This window comes from Phoxinus phoxinus (assembly GCF_949152265.1).
Source record: "Phoxinus phoxinus genome assembly, chromosome: 16".
Classification (NCBI taxonomy): domain Eukaryota; kingdom Metazoa; phylum Chordata; class Actinopteri; order Cypriniformes; family Leuciscidae; genus Phoxinus; species Phoxinus phoxinus.
This window is the reverse complement of record NC_136891.1, coordinates 24,751,610-24,769,534: the sequence shown is the minus strand read 5'-3', so window position 1 is coordinate 24,769,534 and position 17,925 is coordinate 24,751,610. Positions and strand designations below refer to the sequence as shown.

The 17,925-nt window shown below is 37.9% G+C and overlaps 1 protein-coding gene across 11 annotated transcripts in view; it reads right to left on the bottom strand.

The window, feature by feature from the left end:
- Positions 1-1,805: 1,805 nt before the first annotated feature.
- The window catches only part of dab1a (DAB adaptor protein 1a), a 410,132-nt gene continuing 394,012 nt past the window's right edge, over positions 1,806-17,925 (bottom strand). For 7 of the 11 annotated variants that reach the window (XM_079584679.1, XM_079584680.1, XM_079584676.1 and 4 more), the window contains 3 exons: positions 13,693-13,817; positions 12,151-12,228; positions 1,806-4,088 (listed from right to left, as the gene is read on the bottom strand). In XM_079584679.1, the coding sequence (XP_079440805.1) occupies positions 4,044-4,088; positions 12,151-12,228; positions 13,693-13,817 (248 nt within the window). In that variant the 3' untranslated portion in view covers positions 1,806-4,043. Of the gene's footprint in view, positions 4,089-12,122; positions 12,229-13,692; positions 13,818-17,925 lie in introns of all 11 variants that reach the window. The other 4 variants (XM_079584681.1, XM_079584685.1, XM_079584684.1 and 1 more) reach the window with 2 other exon arrangements.

The window sequence follows — 17,925 nt, the reverse complement described above, 5'->3', positions numbered from 1 at the left end:
CTCAGACTGGAATGAGGTTGGATGGGCATGTTCATGTGCTAATGACGAGATAAGGAATGTCTCGTCAAACAAGTCACTTCACTGAACGCAAGCAAAGGATTGTTTTTTCATTCTCAAAGAATGCGGTCAGTCAAGAACCACAGAAATCCAAGAAGGCACAGCTTCTATTGTCAAACCACCAAAACCAAACTCTCATTACCGTCTTCACGCCAGGCAGGCTAGAAGAAACATATAAGTATTGGTCAATATTGTGTATACTTTCACAGAGGTTGTGCTTTACTCTCAGGAGAACAGTCTCTATCTTAAAGAATCTAATCAAAGTTAGTTATTTTGCTTTAAATTCAATTCTAAACAGATGTTGGTTAGCTTTACATCTGAAGATCTCAAATTCGACAATAAAGGAGACCAGGGCTAGTTGTCACACTTTATACTTAAGTTAATTCTTCTTGAGGTCAATGAGGTGGCTTTATTTATGAAAGCCTATTTCTGTATCTTAGTTTCTTTCTTATACATGAAGTCAAAACAATCAGAGCGCAGGAATTTACATAAGAAGAAAGGAAACTAGTTCTTAACCTAGTAAATCACCCTCCATACCTGAGAAGGAATCTTACTACTAATGTGTCATGGTCATTTAACATGTGACGTACAAATTGTTTAGTGACATTTCTTACATGATGACAAAGAAGGTTGATAAAAATGTGATCAGAAGAACACCAAACTGCTCCTGAAACCAGTTCCTGTGAAACAGAAAACAAACTAAGCAGGCCTAATGTATTCATTTCCCCCATAAGCAAGTTGAGAGTGAATGTGAGTGGTGTTCAATGGAATGCCTATAATGTGATGTGCTCATTTATCTGGCAAGGATCCTGTTCAGTGATTCAATTCACATTCTGCATCTAATTTAGATTGTGCGGCTAGATCATTTAACACCTGAAACCACATTTCAGTTATAGTAAAATGTTCTCTTTTCTCTTCCCAATCTAGTGTGAGTTTAGGTTGAAGTAACATGTGGTAATTTGATTTGTTTGTAACTCAGGCTGGCAGAATGTAATTAGCTAGCACTGATCTATCAAAATACTTTGAAACTCTTTCAAACATGAGATCACAAATCAAAAAGCTTATAAAAAGAATACAAATTTTAAAGCTTTTCAAATACATATAACTGCCTTGATATTATAAACTTTTATTTTTGTATGTACTTTAAAAAAAAAAAATATTTGTATTATTGTTATGTTCATGTTATACTTTAGTTGATGTTATTCTCTGGTTAAACATTTTGAGCTGTATCAAAATAAAATAAAAAAGAATGTAATTAGGTTGTGTTTCACTGATAGATACAACGGTGGTACTGAACTTTATCCTGACACCTAGTGGTGTGGATGCAGCAGTGCACAAAAGCAAGTTACTGTTGATATTATAGACATTCCCTGTTCACGCTCATGATTCATCTTCCTTTTAACCTAAATTGTACAATAATGGGGGTTACCAAGAGAGTAGTAGTATTCAGCTGGTAATAATAATAATAATAATTCGTTACATAGCGCTTTTTCTGAGACCTCAAAGCGCTTTACATGGGGTGGGGTGGGGTGGGGGGGAGATCTCCTCAACCTCCACCAATGTGCAGCATCCACTTGGATGATGCGACGGCAGCCATATTGCGCCAGAACGCCCACCACACACCAGCTTACTGGTGGAGAAGAGACATAGTGATGAACCATTAGAGAGGACCACACATACTGTATGTAGAATTAAACAGCCTTTTCCTACTGATGTTTTGCTGCTAAGGCAGAGAGGCAGAGAAACATTTTGGGATGTGTTTATTGGTAACAGTATTACATGGTGGGTTACGTAAATCAAGAGTAAAGAAAAAAAAATGCTCTAAAAATTCACTGTATAATGTCATTATCATCAAGATAAAAAATAACGTGTCCTTTTACATTACCAAACCGTTAGCTGAGGTAAAGGCAAAATAGAAATGTACCGAAATTGAAAGGACTCCCCATTCACCTTGCTTTTCACCTTCGTCTTCTTAATGCTCAGAATTTAGATCCTGAAGGTCCAAAACGGCTTTTGTTTTAAATTAAAATGGGACTCTGGCCATAAAATAGGAGGAAGTTATCGTCACAGTAATGGAGTGCTCTGAGCTTTTCAGATGCAATGAAAACATATGCCATTCATGGTGATTTTCTCTGATTGGAGGTTGGATCTCAGACAGATATTCTGGTGTGATTTAATGTGATCAGACGGCCCTAAAGTCAACACGAAACAGCCTTCGCAACCCATTTTAGTCTTAATGTGACCTATATTTCTGAGTAAAACAGGATATTCAACAAATAGGAGACAGGAATTCACATTGACTGAAATGTAAAAAGTGGGCATTACATATATCAGATTGGAGCCAATATGTTTTATCTATGATAATTGATACTGACATCTGCTGTTCGGCCTTGTTTATATTAGTCAAAAAGGAAGTTTAACACTTTGATGAAAACATAAGAAGACATTTTCTCTTTGGAATAACATGCACTGATAAATGTGCAGAAAGGTGTATTAAAAAAAGTAAACAGAGCCCATTTTGACGTCTTATTGACTTTAAGGTCTGTAAATGTGTTTTGTGTACATGCGTATTTGAGATTGCTGCATTAACATACACGTTGAGACAAGCTCTGGTCTTCCTCTATCACATTAACCAGCTTCATCTTGACAACAAACCAAAAGAAATCACATAAATATGACGCCATCTATTTACCACTTCAGCCATTAAAAACATAATAACAGTCTCTCTGGGTTTGTTTCAGGCCACTTAAAAAGACTCCACCATCCTGCTGAAATCAAAAGACAGAGAAAGCAAACGTAAACCGCTTGGGAGTTTGGGACACGTGTTAATATTGCTTGGGTTTCATGAGGAGTTTGCATCACTAAGGCCAGCCTATTTTATGGCACGGAAGTCCACAGGATGGAATGAACACTGTTATAATCGGAACCATTATTATTATCATCATTATTATTTGTCATTGTCGTCATTATTATGATCAATAATAATAATAATTATTATTATTTACAAAATGAGTTTGGCAAACCAACGATCAGATTTTAAAGCCATGTTTACCCCTAAAACACATCTAAAGTCGACTTCAAGGGCTCCACTTGACTTATAAAATAAAAATTCCATTTCAACGTCATGTTTTTGTTTTGTTTTCTCATTAGTATTGTACAAAAGCTATAGAGAAGGAACAGTTCAATCACAGGTTTTTGCAATGTTCGTTCCCTCGAGTTCCCCTGTCAGATTCAGCTGCTCCAAAATCTTGAGATTTGGCAAAAGTCATTCCTCGTGTCTGTTCTCCATCCGAGAGAGAAAGTGAGTTTTTTCTTCTTCTTTTAGCTCTGCATAGCTTTCTAGCAGCAGAATCTCAAATACGTGGGAGAGGAAAAACCAAATAAACCCAAAAGGATGGATTGCGTAAGTCACAGATGGATCCGCTCTGTGATGGATTATGGTGGTCTTGGGTCGGATGCGTGATCGGGGGTCCGACAGGCACCTCTCGAGAGTTTCCCGTAATGCGGTCTCTATAGAGAGTCAGACCAGCAGAAACTGGAAGTAGGACGAAGGGCATGGATGTATCTGCAGAACTGGGCTCATAAGGCTATGAGGGGTGTTGTAAGGTTGAAATCACCCACAGTGCCCTTCTGTCAAGTGCAGAAAACACAGTGAGAAAGAAACAAAGTGGTATGGAGAGAGTCTGTCCCTCTCGATCCTTGCGGAGGGAGTAACGGAGGAAGTCGTGAGGGGGACGGGGCGGCTCTTGAGAGATGGCTGCTTGTAGAAGTGGACCGTTCACGCTGGAGTGACCGCGCTCATACACACACACACTCTCATACACATACACACGGATGGGTGCACACACACACACACACACACACACACGCACGCACGCACGCACGCACACGCACACACGCACACAGGGCAGAGAGTTGATCTCCAGTGTTTTGGTCTCCTGCTCCCCCCAGCGCTGATCACGTCTGTGCAGAGTTCCCATGATCCTTCACTTCTTCCCCTTGTTGATCTGGGCATAAAGAGGGTCCTTCCCCTGAACACAAACAGAGCAGGGTTACTGAAATATAAATGACAAAACTCTCAGATGGGAAACACGTTTGCCCCTACTAGTAAAAGTTATAACTATATCATCTGGACACATAAAGAATCTTTCAACGCCATCTTAAAGCTACACTGTGTAATTTTGTATGTTCTTTCAAAATTATATGTGCTCATTAATGTATAATTACTTCTACCAACTAATCAAGTATTCTCGTAAGCATAGAATCTGCCATTGATAATACATACGAGTGAGCTGCTCGAATGGCGGAAGCCATGTTGTGCCTCCATCTTGAAAATACATTAGCCAAAGAGGGACATACCTGGAAATTCAAGCCTCGCCTTTCGCGTTTTTACACTCAGTGGCACCGTGACGAATGCGAGGGGGAGATTACTCGCGACTCCAGTGTTTTGAAATAATACGGCAGATTTGAAATAATACGGCCACCGTAGGAGTTAAAATGCCCTCGGAATGGGAGGGGCTAGAAAGTAATATTCAGTTGGTAGTCATATACAATTTCACCGCTAGATGGGAGTAATTCCTACACAGTGTAGCTTTAAGCGACATATTTATTATTAAAGTGTATCTGAACTATCATAGATGTTTAGTCAGTGACCATTATTTGAGGGCTTTTAAAAGTGTACATTTTTATGGTTTACAGAAATATATATATTGATGAGGTCTGACACGTCTTCCCATGTTTATTTGTTAAAAAAATACAATTATATTATATAAAATTTTATATAAACACAAACATATATCCAATATCCAATATTTGTGTCATATGTCTGATGTTTTGTCATGAAGTGCCCTAGCGACTGCGCCGCAAACCCAATTGCCCGACGGGGACAATAAAGTTATTCTACTACTAAATATATATATATATATATATATATATATATATATATATATAAATATATTGATACATATTTTTGCTATTCTATTTCGGATGTTTTGCAAGTGACCATTTTTGAGGGCTTTTAAAAGTGTCAATTTTTATTGTTCACAGGTCCATATATATATATATATATATATATATAGTGTGTGTGTGTGTGAATATGATTTATATTTAATAAAAATGACTTATAATACACATGAAAGTACCCCAGATCTCAATTGAAAACTACAGTTAGTGTGAAAAAAATAAAGTATGTCACATGTGAGGGTGAAAATCTGGTATAATCTGGCAACATAAATCAAATAAGCACTTCTTCCAAATCAACACCAGGTGGCAACAGAGGTCTTTCTGAAAATCACTACGTTCACAAACTTACTCCATGACACCAAGAGCTACACCACAGCAGCTTCTCAGTAGACAAACTGCTGCAGAAAACACTGGAAACAGAGACAAAATGTGTGACAAAAATCTATCAGCCTCGTACTCTACCTGTAGCCTGGTTCTACCAGACTCTCGTACATTTCATTTGTACAGAGAGTCTGGCCTCTCTCCATTAACAAGCGTTAACTTCCTTGAAGGCGGGTACTCTGTTAAAATATAACAATTTTGGATCTACCCAGAGTCACTCTGGATCTGCCATAACCAATCGCTAACGTTTGGCTGTGACGTATGACGACTCAAACTAGCACACAACATCAATGACATCGTTCTCAACCACTCCCCCTGTTCACTGATTGGACCGGTAAAAAATTGACTGGAGAAAACCCAAGAATATACCTCAATCCCAGACATAGTTCTGAAGGAAAAGGAAAATTGAGCGGAAGTACGTAGGAGGGCGGAGCCAGGCTACTCTACCTGCTCTCAGAACAACCTCATCCATGTTTGTAATCTTTATATTCAATAATTGCAGACATAGCTGCTTTTTAACCACCCACTTGAGCATAAAATCCTGTGAATTCTCTCTTCATCAAGAGGTTATTTATTTAAAAAAAAAAAAAAAAACAGCATCAAGGCGCAAATGAAGGCTTAGATAAGGTACAATAGAGCTTCCAGTCAGTGTGTGTCCAGACTACAGCCTGAACCCTACAGTTTGAAATCAGAACCTCAAACAGCAATTATCACTCACTTACAGACATTTCCGCCCATCGTGGGCGCTCGGACGGACACACGGGGCGAGAGATGACAGGATAAGTGTTTTAGAGAGCGAGAAAAAAAGTGAGAAGATAAAATGAATTGAACACTAAAAAGCTGAAAAAGAGGAGAGCCAAGTGAAAGGGAGTGTGGGAGGAAGTACATAAAGAGGGGAAGGAAGAAATAGATGACTAAGTAGGTGAGAGGTAGAGCAAGGGAAATAGAGCAGTCAACCCTGCTGAGTGAAAGTGGTAGAGAAAATGAAATAAATGGAAGAAAGACTGTGATGACGTGACCACTTTCTATAAGAAAAGTCCTTTTGGTAACGTCTATTTTCTCTTACACATGTACAAATGCCATCTACATTAAAGGTGCAGTAAGCAATTTCTCATAAACACTGTTGATTTTTGAAATCAACCCAAACAAACACATTCACTTTATTTCTTTATTTCTTCTTATCCCAAAATCCACAACTTTTTATCATAGCTGAAGCGGAGCTGAATAATGCTTCACTAAAAATAAAAGTGAAGATGACGAACAAACGACAAAGAAGAACAAAAAATTAACATAACCGTACACAGAGTCTATACAAGTCAAACCAGTAGCTGCGTTTCCATTACCCTTCGTATTGAAATTGCGAATTGAAAATACGCTCAATGGAAACACGTACATTTAGCAAAAACTCCCATATATCGCAAAAATGTTTTTACGCTCACATGAGGTGTTTTTTCAGCCAGTTTGAAAAAGGTTATCTCACACAACTGCAATTGAAATTTACAGCGTTTACAGGTCACCTTGCGTATGTGAAAGTCGATCATTGGTGACGAGACGAGTAATTTTATTAAACTCATTAAAGACAAAAGAATTACAGGAATACTGGTTTCCAAACAACAAAGAAGTGCCACAATACATCAAGACCTCGAAGCAGATATGAAGGAGAATCACCCAGAAACACCTCATACATGCCGTTCTCAAGTATAAGGGTCTTTCCTCGCCACTAATGCTTGGATAACACGCCTACATCTCCCTCGATTAAAACTAATGGCTAGAACGGTGGCTGCGATGTGCGAAAACCTACCAACATCCATTGCCATGATGTTTGGAATGACTTATCGCAAGAGGAAAAAAAAAAGTACCTTTTAGTCGCATACTGTCCCTTTTGATCATTTTAACATGTTGTTTCTCCTTGCTAAATAAAAGTATTAATTACAGATACATAATATTCTATTCAACTTATTTCCAGTTGTGTATTTTGGCTTAGCAAAACGAAAGTTTGATAGACAAGTAATTGCAGTTGTCAAATCCCCCATACAGTTCCAACGGCTCTGTTCTCTGACATAATGTCATTCATAATCGCTGTAGTTGATTGCGCCTTTAAAATCTGTGCTTTCCCCCCTGTCCTTTCCATGTGTATGAAAGCAATTTATTCATTGACATTTGACTTATTTTTGTAAAAGAGTGTAACTATTGAAAATACTTTTTTTTGTAGAAAAATGCAATGTAACCTACTGTTTATTTTAAGCCTGAGATCTGGCAACACTGCTATTGGCTCATATTCCAACAAAAGGTCACTGTCAGCGAGAACACAATACCGTTCCAGATCATCACTGTGCAGACAGTACAGAGTAACATCATCCTCAGTCAACCGCTATTATAATTCTGCTGTTCTGCGCAATCTCATGTACAGATGTATGTGTAGGTTGTTAGATTCTGCAAACAGCATAATTTCAACATTGACGAACCCAGCCCCAAGTTCAGTCGGGTTCTCATATATCATTCCTATATGTAAAAGTGATATTGTGATTTGTATTTTTGTCTGTTACTGTTTGTGTTTTGCTACTGTTTGTGGTTGGACCATGTGTGTCCTTAATAAAGCTTTGATGATGATAATCATATTGGCAATGACTGCTAACCACACAGTTCACAGATGCCATACTGCTTCAAGCACAGTAAACTGAGTATTACTAGCTCATCATGTGCTCTGAAACTATGATCAGAGACACCATCATACCAGGATCATACACATGACAAATCAACACCACAGTAAGCACTGTTTCTGAATTCCCTGAAACGCCTCGATTGTACTCTTGAGTTTTCTTCCGGAAACGAACACGTCTCTGCTCCAGCCGACCAATCAGAGCACATTGAGCTTTTCAGAAAGAGGGGCTTCATAGAGACAGGAACTAAACAGGGGTGCGTTTCTCGAAAGCATTGTTAGCCAACTATTGTCGCAAATTCCGTTGTTATCAGCATAGTTCAACGAGTCTGTGTTTCCCGAAACCTTAGGGTGCTATATCACACTGGGCTTGTTTGCTGCGGTCCGAGCCTGAGCACGATTGTTCCCGGCGCCCCCTGCAGCGTTGGTCTGGTATCACACTCAACTTGATTCTATCAAACCCTGGTGCGTTTGCGTGCATATTACCTCATCGCAAACGTGCACGGCACATGATAGAAAACAGAACGCGGGTCAATATATTGTGTTTTTTTTATTAATTCGGTACTATTATGCGCAGCTGAGTGAACCTCACAGGTTTACTGTGCGTGTGTCGCATAAGGTGGCCTTCTGCTGCTTGTGAAAGGACTCTTTTAAGGAGACAGTGGATTTCCATTCATCTGTTGCCCTGATTCCACATGCTATGCGCAAATACACTGCAGGCTCACTCTCGCTCGTATCCTAGGTAAATCATCAACACTATTATCCCTTACATGTGTTTTATTTAACTAAATACATAATAATCAGCTAAAACGCATGCGCAGTTTAGTTCCTGACCAAGTGCGCACCCACCCGAGTCCGTGTTGCTTTCATGCGAAACGCGCCCCGTTTCGAACTAAACTGCCAGTGTGAAAGCCCCCTAAGTTCCAGCCCCCTTAGATGCCATGTCATTTATAGCAAAACATTTAGCATTAATTCGATCTCAAACAGATGAACTGAAATAAGTTTCATTACTCCACCACGTGCGTGACATCATTAACCAACGTGGTTGAACAACCAATTTGCGACAATACGGTTTCGGGAAACAGTCGTGACTAGCTAGTGGATTTCTTATATGATAAACGCACCCCAGAGCGTTACTGACAGACTGGGAAGAGAGGAGCTGCAGCAATGTAAAATATGTGACAAATAAAAAAAATCAACATTCAAGCATGAAAACCTATTATAATAGTCCCCAAAAACAAAATCAAGACCTTGTAAAAGGGCATAAATAAAGAACTATGAAAGGAACATTTGATAAAACCTCTCAAAAACTCAAAAACTTTAATGTTTTTAAATCAAACCAAATATTGGTAAGATTTTACCCACCAAACCAGGAACCAGTTTTCCTTCATTTTATAGAACAGACACATCTGTTCTACAGTCTGTGTGTTTATTGGGGGTGTATGTAGGTGTGTTAATATTTCAGTGGGGATCAGTGCTTCATTCATCATTAGGCAGGTAGAGATGAGTGTGCTACATCAGTCTTCCTACAGTCAGAGAAACAAGCCTCTGGCTCCCAGAGCCCTTCATTAATGATTCATCCTGATGAGCTCATGTCTCCTCCAGACAGGTACCACCGAGCGATCGCTCACTTTTGAGGCCATTTGGATTTTGGAAGTCCAAATTTTTTTAAAGAAATCACTGAGCTAGTTTGTTTCATGTGACAAGTATCTGGGCAAGTCTTTTATTTGCATGTCTTTTGTTTGAAATCATCGAGGTTGGGACTATCATTCATACAATTCAATTTAAGTTGTGTAATACTGTTTGTTGCAACTGTAAAGTTACCAGCCAACTGGCTTGGTGTTAATTTAGTATTACATAAGCTGTAGACAGATACACAGAAAGATAATGGCATGTTGCTTGTTTGTTCATTAAAAAAAGTCACTAAAATGAAAGAGCTGAAATGTTGAAAGCACTAGCATTATTTTATGCTTTTAGTCGCAATGACATAAATCAAAGATAAAAAAGGATCTAGTTTGCGTGTCAGACCTCGTTTTACATCGGTTCAGATCAGTTCGGTGTGTTGTGTGCTTTTGCTGTGATGAGTGACAATATAAAAAACATGCACGACCTCGTTTTGTATATCTGGAAATGACACAACACAGATACTTAGATGTTGATCATTCATGATGTTCATGGGTATGCCATGCAACACCGCTGTTTAAAGAACACATTCAAAAGCATTGCTACTCACACACATCAGGAAGCTTTTAAAGGGACACACACGCACAAACTCACTCATACTCTGTCATAAACAAAACAAAATTACACCATAAAAGCATATAAACCATGTTCCCATGAGATGCATACCAGCATAAGAGTGATTGCAGCAGCAGGCAGGGACGGCGAGATGAGAAACGGAGAGAGAGAGTGAGAGAGAGAGAAACTGAAGGCAGAGAATAAGGCCACATTCACACAGTAGCAGAATACACTTGTCAGTCCTGTTTGGAGTGCTAAGTACAGTTGCAGTATACAAATAGGGAGAACATTTGACAGAAAAGCATGGCTGTCAAAGTTACGATTTCAATTTAATGCAAAAATGTAATCTTTCATTCTGCTTTCTAGACTCAGAAATCCAAAGATAAATCACAATTATTTTATTCTATTGATAATCATTATGGAAGCTTTTCCGCTATGCAATAAAAAAATAAAAAAACAACAACTTTTTGTCTGACTTTATTTATCACACTTCTGAGAAAAATGTCTGAAATGTGAGATAAAAAGTTACATTATTATGATTATTTTTTATACCGTGGCTGAAACAAGCTTCCATAGAGTCATAGATATTAACTTTAGGAAGAAATATATATATTTTTAGCATATACAGTAGTTTTATGAATTATCCTAATTTTCAAAAGTTTAAGTTTTTTTTTATACTAGCCCAAAGCTGCATTCATTTGATGAAAAATACATTAAAAACTGTAATATTATGAAATATTACAAATTTGTAATAACTGTTTTCTATTTGTATAAATTTAAAAAATATATCATTTATTCCTGTGGTGTTTTTTTCTGGATTTAATGCATACAAAGTTTATTTATTTATTTTTATAACACTGTAAAAGTCTTAACAGTCACTTTTGATCAACTAAAATCATCCTTACTGTCTAAAATTATTAATTTATTAAAAATTTAATTAAAATTAAATTAAAAATGACTGACTTGAATGGTATAGTATATAAATATGTGGTAAAATGGTGTATGTATATATATATATACACACACACACACACACACATACAGTGTCAGTGTACGAGTAATCACTTTTAAAGCACTGTTACGTCATTTTATGTATAGATTTATCTGCCGACTTAATGCTTCTAAAAATGAAATTATTGTGAGTCTATCAAATTTAAGGTTTAGTACTACACGGTATCAGTCAAAGCTGTGGAGACACTGGTACTGGTGTATTTTGTAACTTTGTTCACAAAATTGTACGGTTGTAATGGTTTGTATGGGTTGTATGTTGTTTAATGTCTTTTTGTTTTTGTTTGATTTTTAAATAGTTATAATATCACTCTTAATATTAGCTGCCTTTATCATTTAGAAAGAGATTCCCCCACAAGTGGACCATCATATTTAAGAGTCCTCTGCATCATAAAATGGCTGAAATGTCCTTGTTCATAATGAAAATTAACACTGCAAGACACAATGCATGCTACAAAACACAAAAAGTCTTGATATGTATTTACTATCATTAAACTATGGGTACCATGTCACTTGGATTAAAGACATAAAACAAGACCTCATTCCTAACAGAGGATTGAATCCAGATCTGTAATAGTATAAACAGGACAAATCAAGAGTCACACCTTTTAGTACACTGACTGTGTGAACGCAGCCTAAGAGAGTTAGAGAGTAGAAAAAGTGTAAAGTATAAAGAGAAAGAGCACCACAACACACGGCCACGATGTGTGGGTCTATGTAATGGTGGTGAGGACGGGTGAAGGCGTGCTGACGTGACGTCATGGTTGGAGCAGGCCGACACGAAGAAGAGGGGGAATAAAAGAGGACAGATACCTACCCTGACCTGCCGCTATCTAGCTACCGACCTGAGGACTGTCCGTCTCTGAGCTCTCAGGCTCTGCTTGAGGCTCACTCGCACCCGGAGACTGCTGGGAGTCTCCAGCCTGGACAAAGAGAGAGGAGCATAGAAGGAGAAGGGGAAAGGAAAAGAAAGAGGAAAAGTGACAGGAAATAAGCTTTTATAAAGCAGCAGGAAAGAAGAAATCCATAGTAAATCCAATAGTTCACATATTTTTTTCCTGCAACAGTAAGAACAGAAGCATAGACAGAGCTGTAAATGTTCAAAAAAGAGAAAGTATCCATCCATCCGTCCATCCATCCATCCATCCATTCATACATTTATTAGTCCACCCACACACTGATGTATTCATAAGTTCCCGCACACATGTGCCCATTACCGGAGCTGTGAAAACCCTACTGTTAAAAAGGGTCCTGTATTGTACTACCGCATAAAAGGCTTTAGACTAAAGCATTTTGTATTTTTATGAATATTCCCTCTATGGCTGCACTCGTAACACCTCATGACGGTGTGTGTGGGTGTGTAGTGAGTAAGTGAGTGAGAAGTCCAATGCCATTTCAGTAGAGAGAGAGACACACACACAAGGACTAATTAAACTTTTTGTTCAAGCTGAAATATAAAAGAAAGGAGAAAGAGCACTAGTCGGGTTTCCATGGCATTTTCTGATGAGTCATATCTGATCGAGATCAGGAAAGAGAGAGAGAGAGAGAGAGAGGGGTGTGTGTGTGTGTGTGTGTGTGTGTGTGTGTGTGTGTGTGTGTGTGTGTGTGTGTGTGTGTGTGTGTGTGTGAGTGTGAGACGGCACCACTGATGTGTTTTCATAGTTCACCCAAAATGACATTTGTGTCATCATTTACTCACTTGTTATTACATAAAAGCACCATAAAATAGCCTATATGATGTGTTATTTCAATATGTCTTCTGAAGCAGATTTAAGTGACAAACATATTGAAATGTATAGTTATTCATAATGTAAACTACCATGACTCAATCACTGACTAACACAAAGCTAACATGGTTTTCAAACACTCTGAATACAGCAGACATGCCATATAAACCCTTTTGTGATGCTTTTATACCCTTTGTACACCTTGAAATGATTGTAAAGGTAGTAAGAGTGACCAGTACATTCTTTAACAATTTTTTCCCTTCTTTTTTTTCCATGGAAGAAAGAAAGTCGTTTGATTTTGGAACAACACGAGGGTGAGTAAATGATGTCAGAAATTTTATTTTACGTCATTAGTCTAAAAAGTGGTGGTCATTTGGATAATACCCTTTTTTTTAGGTCTTATATTATTTATGAGGTAATAATGCACTTGCTGAAATATAAATATTACAATCAGTAGGTTAGAATCGGGCTCTATTCTAATACTTCAGTTTTCATAAGGATATGCAATATGTATTTATATTTTACCAATATTAATCATGTAAGTCATGAACTTTAGGTTTTGATTCTGATTGTATTTTGTGTAATAAAAAGCATGTGTGGGATCAGATCTGATATTGTTGAAAAACTACATTTCCCACAATCCTGTTCAGCAGTACTTACAGCATCCTCCTCCCCGCTCCGACTAGGGCTGCCCTCTGCCTCACCAAAAGAGTCATCGGTGGGCGGGTCACTGGCGTGGGACGAGGACTTTGATGGAGAACTCTGCCGGGGGGCCGGGGTGGGTGCTGTAGAGAGAAAAGGCCAGAGTTATGCTTAGTAACAGGCCACACAGAGTAAATCTCACATTTGTTTATTGCATTAGCTGATATAAAGCGTCTGATGTGTTGTTGGGCGACGCTAAGAAGGTACAAATATGTTTTTTTCACCCGCTGGGAGAATAACTAAATATCTGTTGCAATCTTACAGGAAGGGCGCTGAAATTTTCACACTTGCATTAAAGACGAGGTTGTGATCAATTATACATGAAAACAATGTTCCTTTTCTGGCTCATGCAACCTTAAACTGCTTCAGCGAGCCGTTTGCTCTCACAGCTCAGTGACGGTTGTTGCATTCAGCCGAGGAAATAACTGGAAGCGGCTAACACTGGAAGTCTTACTCATTCAAATTAAATATGACCTAACCCGCTCTTACGTTAAAAATAAAACAGATATGCTTTTCCAAAAGCTAAAATGCATTAGTGCAGCTACAAATCGGTGCAGTTTCCATTTGAAATGTCTACAGGGTGGCGCTAAAAGCACTATGACTTCTACTCACATTGAAAGTCTGTATCTTGCACTAAACCATCAAAAGGCTTTTGAAGACTTTTACACAGATTTTATGTGAAATATCGTACTACAAATATTTTGTAGTTCTATTTTAGCACTAGCATGGTGCTAGCAATGAGCCCGGCTCACAGGGAACCCACAAACTCACAGAATATATCTTCAAAGTGCTTGTTTTAAACGCATCAGAAAATGTTGTGATCTCATCTGAGGTTGCATTTTGGATTTGACAAAATCAAACAGGCACCTCGTTGTTAAGAGACGCATGATGCATGCTCTGAAATCAGCTCAAAATATCAAATAAGTTTGATCATCTGACTGGGTGGAATGAAGCTAAAAGCCTGAAGCTAAAAGATTAAGTCTATGCCTACCATAAGCTACGCAATTTCAGAGAAATGTCAACTCAATGCCCAATTTCTCAATTTCAGAGAAATGCCCAAAAATCTGCAGACTGCCATTGACTTTTAGCAAACTAGCATCGATTTGTCCAAACTGCAAATCAAGTCGTGTAGAGTATCCCAGCCTTAAGGGTGAGTAAAAGTGAATTCCTATTGGTTTTGAGTTAATCATGTGGTTTATATTTGTTACTTAAAGGTACACAATGCAACTTTTGGCCCTCTAGCGGTTGGAAAGAAAAACTTGAAAAAATGCATTTTGCGGGAGAATATTGTTTTGGTTGTGCTTCGGCTCTGCGTGACTGTGCGAATGAATATGGTTATATTACTTATTACTTTTTTTTTTTTTCAAACGGATGAGGTTCAAGATTTATCATGCTCCGTGTCAACTTTTCTCACTCGTTGTGGCAACTAACCTGACACTACCACACCATACACGCGTCAAAGTAGCCGGAGCAACTTTTCTCTATTTACAAATTTGATGAGACATGCATGTATATATAAACAATTTCCCTCAAAAATCATCCCGACAGGTCTAAAATATCGATAACACTTCTAATAGGCTTATCATAGTGAATCAGGGTAAGACAAAAACAAGTTTTGGAATGATGACGTATTGACTTTGTTAAACTTTGTTAATTAAAAAAAAAAAAAAAAAAAAAAAAAATTACATAGTGTACCGTTAGCCTCTTTAAAAATAAATAAAAAACCTCACTATTTGCAACATTCAGTTGATATTTCATTCCGAAACTGGAACGATTTGTACCTAGGGGAATGTATTTTGTGTTTTACACAAACTAGTCATGATTAGTGTGACTAAACATATGCATTTAAGCCAGAAACCTGTCAGAAAGGCTCCTATGTGGATCAAAATCCCTTATTGACACCTAATAAATGAGTATGTCTCTCACGCACGGCCTGCCTGTGTGCAAACTCGGGACGGTGCGGCGTTCCATCCCAGCAATAATTAGCACTACAGGAGCGAAAGGATCCAAACAGGCCCAACACACAGCGCAGGGCTCCCTAGAGATCAGTGATAATTACACTGTTCGCCAGAAGCACAGCTGGGCCTGTGACTGACTCTCTCTTTCCCCCTGCCGTCGTTCCCCACCGCAGTACTAATTGTCATTTTCACGCTGACTAAAGACAATGCCTTCTGGGCAACAGCATCAAAGCCCACCTTTCAACCTCTGAGTGAAAAAGGATGTGTTGATGAAAGACGGGATGAGGTGCGAGTTTGAAGTTCTGTAGAAGGAAACGGATAAAGCCTTTCTAGCCGTGTCAGCACTCTTAAGGGCTTGCGATGAGAGAGGCGAGAGAGAGAAAGGGATGTGGTGAGATACCAAGTTCTTCTATGTGAGATTCGTTTTCTTTGTTGATGTATTTAGGGTTTATGGAGCTACAGAATGATGTGATTCGGTTGGTCCTGAAACAACATTCCTGATATAAAAACATATCCCTATACCGATCCCTAAGCCTAACCTAACCGTGACCAACCTCTTAAATCAGAGTGAAAGAGGACAAAAACAAATAATAAATATATATTTTGATAAATAAGTATAACAAAATTCACATAATTCTAAAACATCTATTCAGGAAAACATGGAAGATCTAATATGTGTACATATGTGACTTCATTTTGAGTCCCTTGACCCAGAAACACATTTTGAATTTTATGTAGTGAAGCAAAAAGGAAAATTGCAGCTTTCTAAAGATAATCATTATGTTTTCAAGCCAGTGCCAAGATATAATCATTTCAATGTCGGCTGTCATCAATTCTTATTATTGAAAAAAGAGGAAGATGCTAACCCTCTTTAAATTAATACTATATTGCATTAAATAATTAAGACATCAGTGAAAGGTCAATTGATGTCCTGTGGCTGTGGAGGCATTCCTGCGCTCAAACAGTAGAGCAAGAAGCTAACAATGCCAACGTCATGGGTTTAAGTAATGCATGAACTAACAAAATGTAATTTAATGTCATGTAACACATTTTTGATAGAAGCATCTGGTGCATATATAATATCAAAATATTATATTAAATATACAACCATTCTTTCTGGTTCTCGAATCTGATTGGCTTAGAGATGTGCGATATTTCCACAATATCAGCACTGGAACCGTTTTACCATTTGTATCATTCTGCGGCTGTCATGGCGGTCGAGCAAGTCCACCATATTTTAAAAAAATTCTACTGTTGTTGTGTCACGAAATGTAGTTATACGAGTTTTTAGGCGAGTAATTTAGACCTCAAATATGTGGCTATATATAAACATAGCACCTGATTTCAAATCTGTTTTAAAGGCTTTCAGGCTTTTTAAAGGCGTTTTGCCAGGCTTATGGTGCGTTCACACCGGACGCGAATAGCGCGTCAGGCGCGAGTGATTTCAATGTTAAGTCAATGCAAAGACGCGTTACACGTGTTTTACGCGCGTAACGCGTCTTTGCATTGACTTAACATTGGAATCACTCGCGCCTGACGCGCTATTCGCGTCCGGTGTGAACGCACCATTACAGCGGCCATTCACTGCTCATGTACCCGCAGAAAACAGCTTAATCTCGGCCAATCCTTTGGGAATTTGCCACTGGCTCTTACTGTATGTAAATAGTGGTTAAACATGAGATATAATTAATTTGAGGTATATCAAACAGGCAATCTTTGGTCTAATTTATTTCTTGTTCAAGAGCTGATTTGGGTTAAGGAGGAAATTAAGTTTATTATTATATTTACGCTATACTGCTCATAATACTGTGATACTGCTCATATATGTATTTATATTTATATAATATTTTGATATAATAAATGCCACAAATACTATATGTACGGTATGTATTTGCATGCCAAACCAAATACATGTGATGTGACCAGCAAAAAGAATAGAAAAAAAAGAAAAAGTGTGGCAAAGTTGTAAATAAGTATTTTAAAATATCAAATAACTTGAAGGTTAAATCAGGTTGTAAAATGTAATGTGGTGCAACTCTCCCAAAACATGATATTTATGAATAATATAAAAATATTAGGGCTGTCAAAAGATTAATCGGGATTAATCGCATCCAAAATAAAAGTTTGTGTTTACATAATATATGTGTGTGTACTGTGTATAATTATTTATATATCTAAAAACACACACAATCATGTAGATATTTAAGAAAAATTGGTTATATTTATATATAAA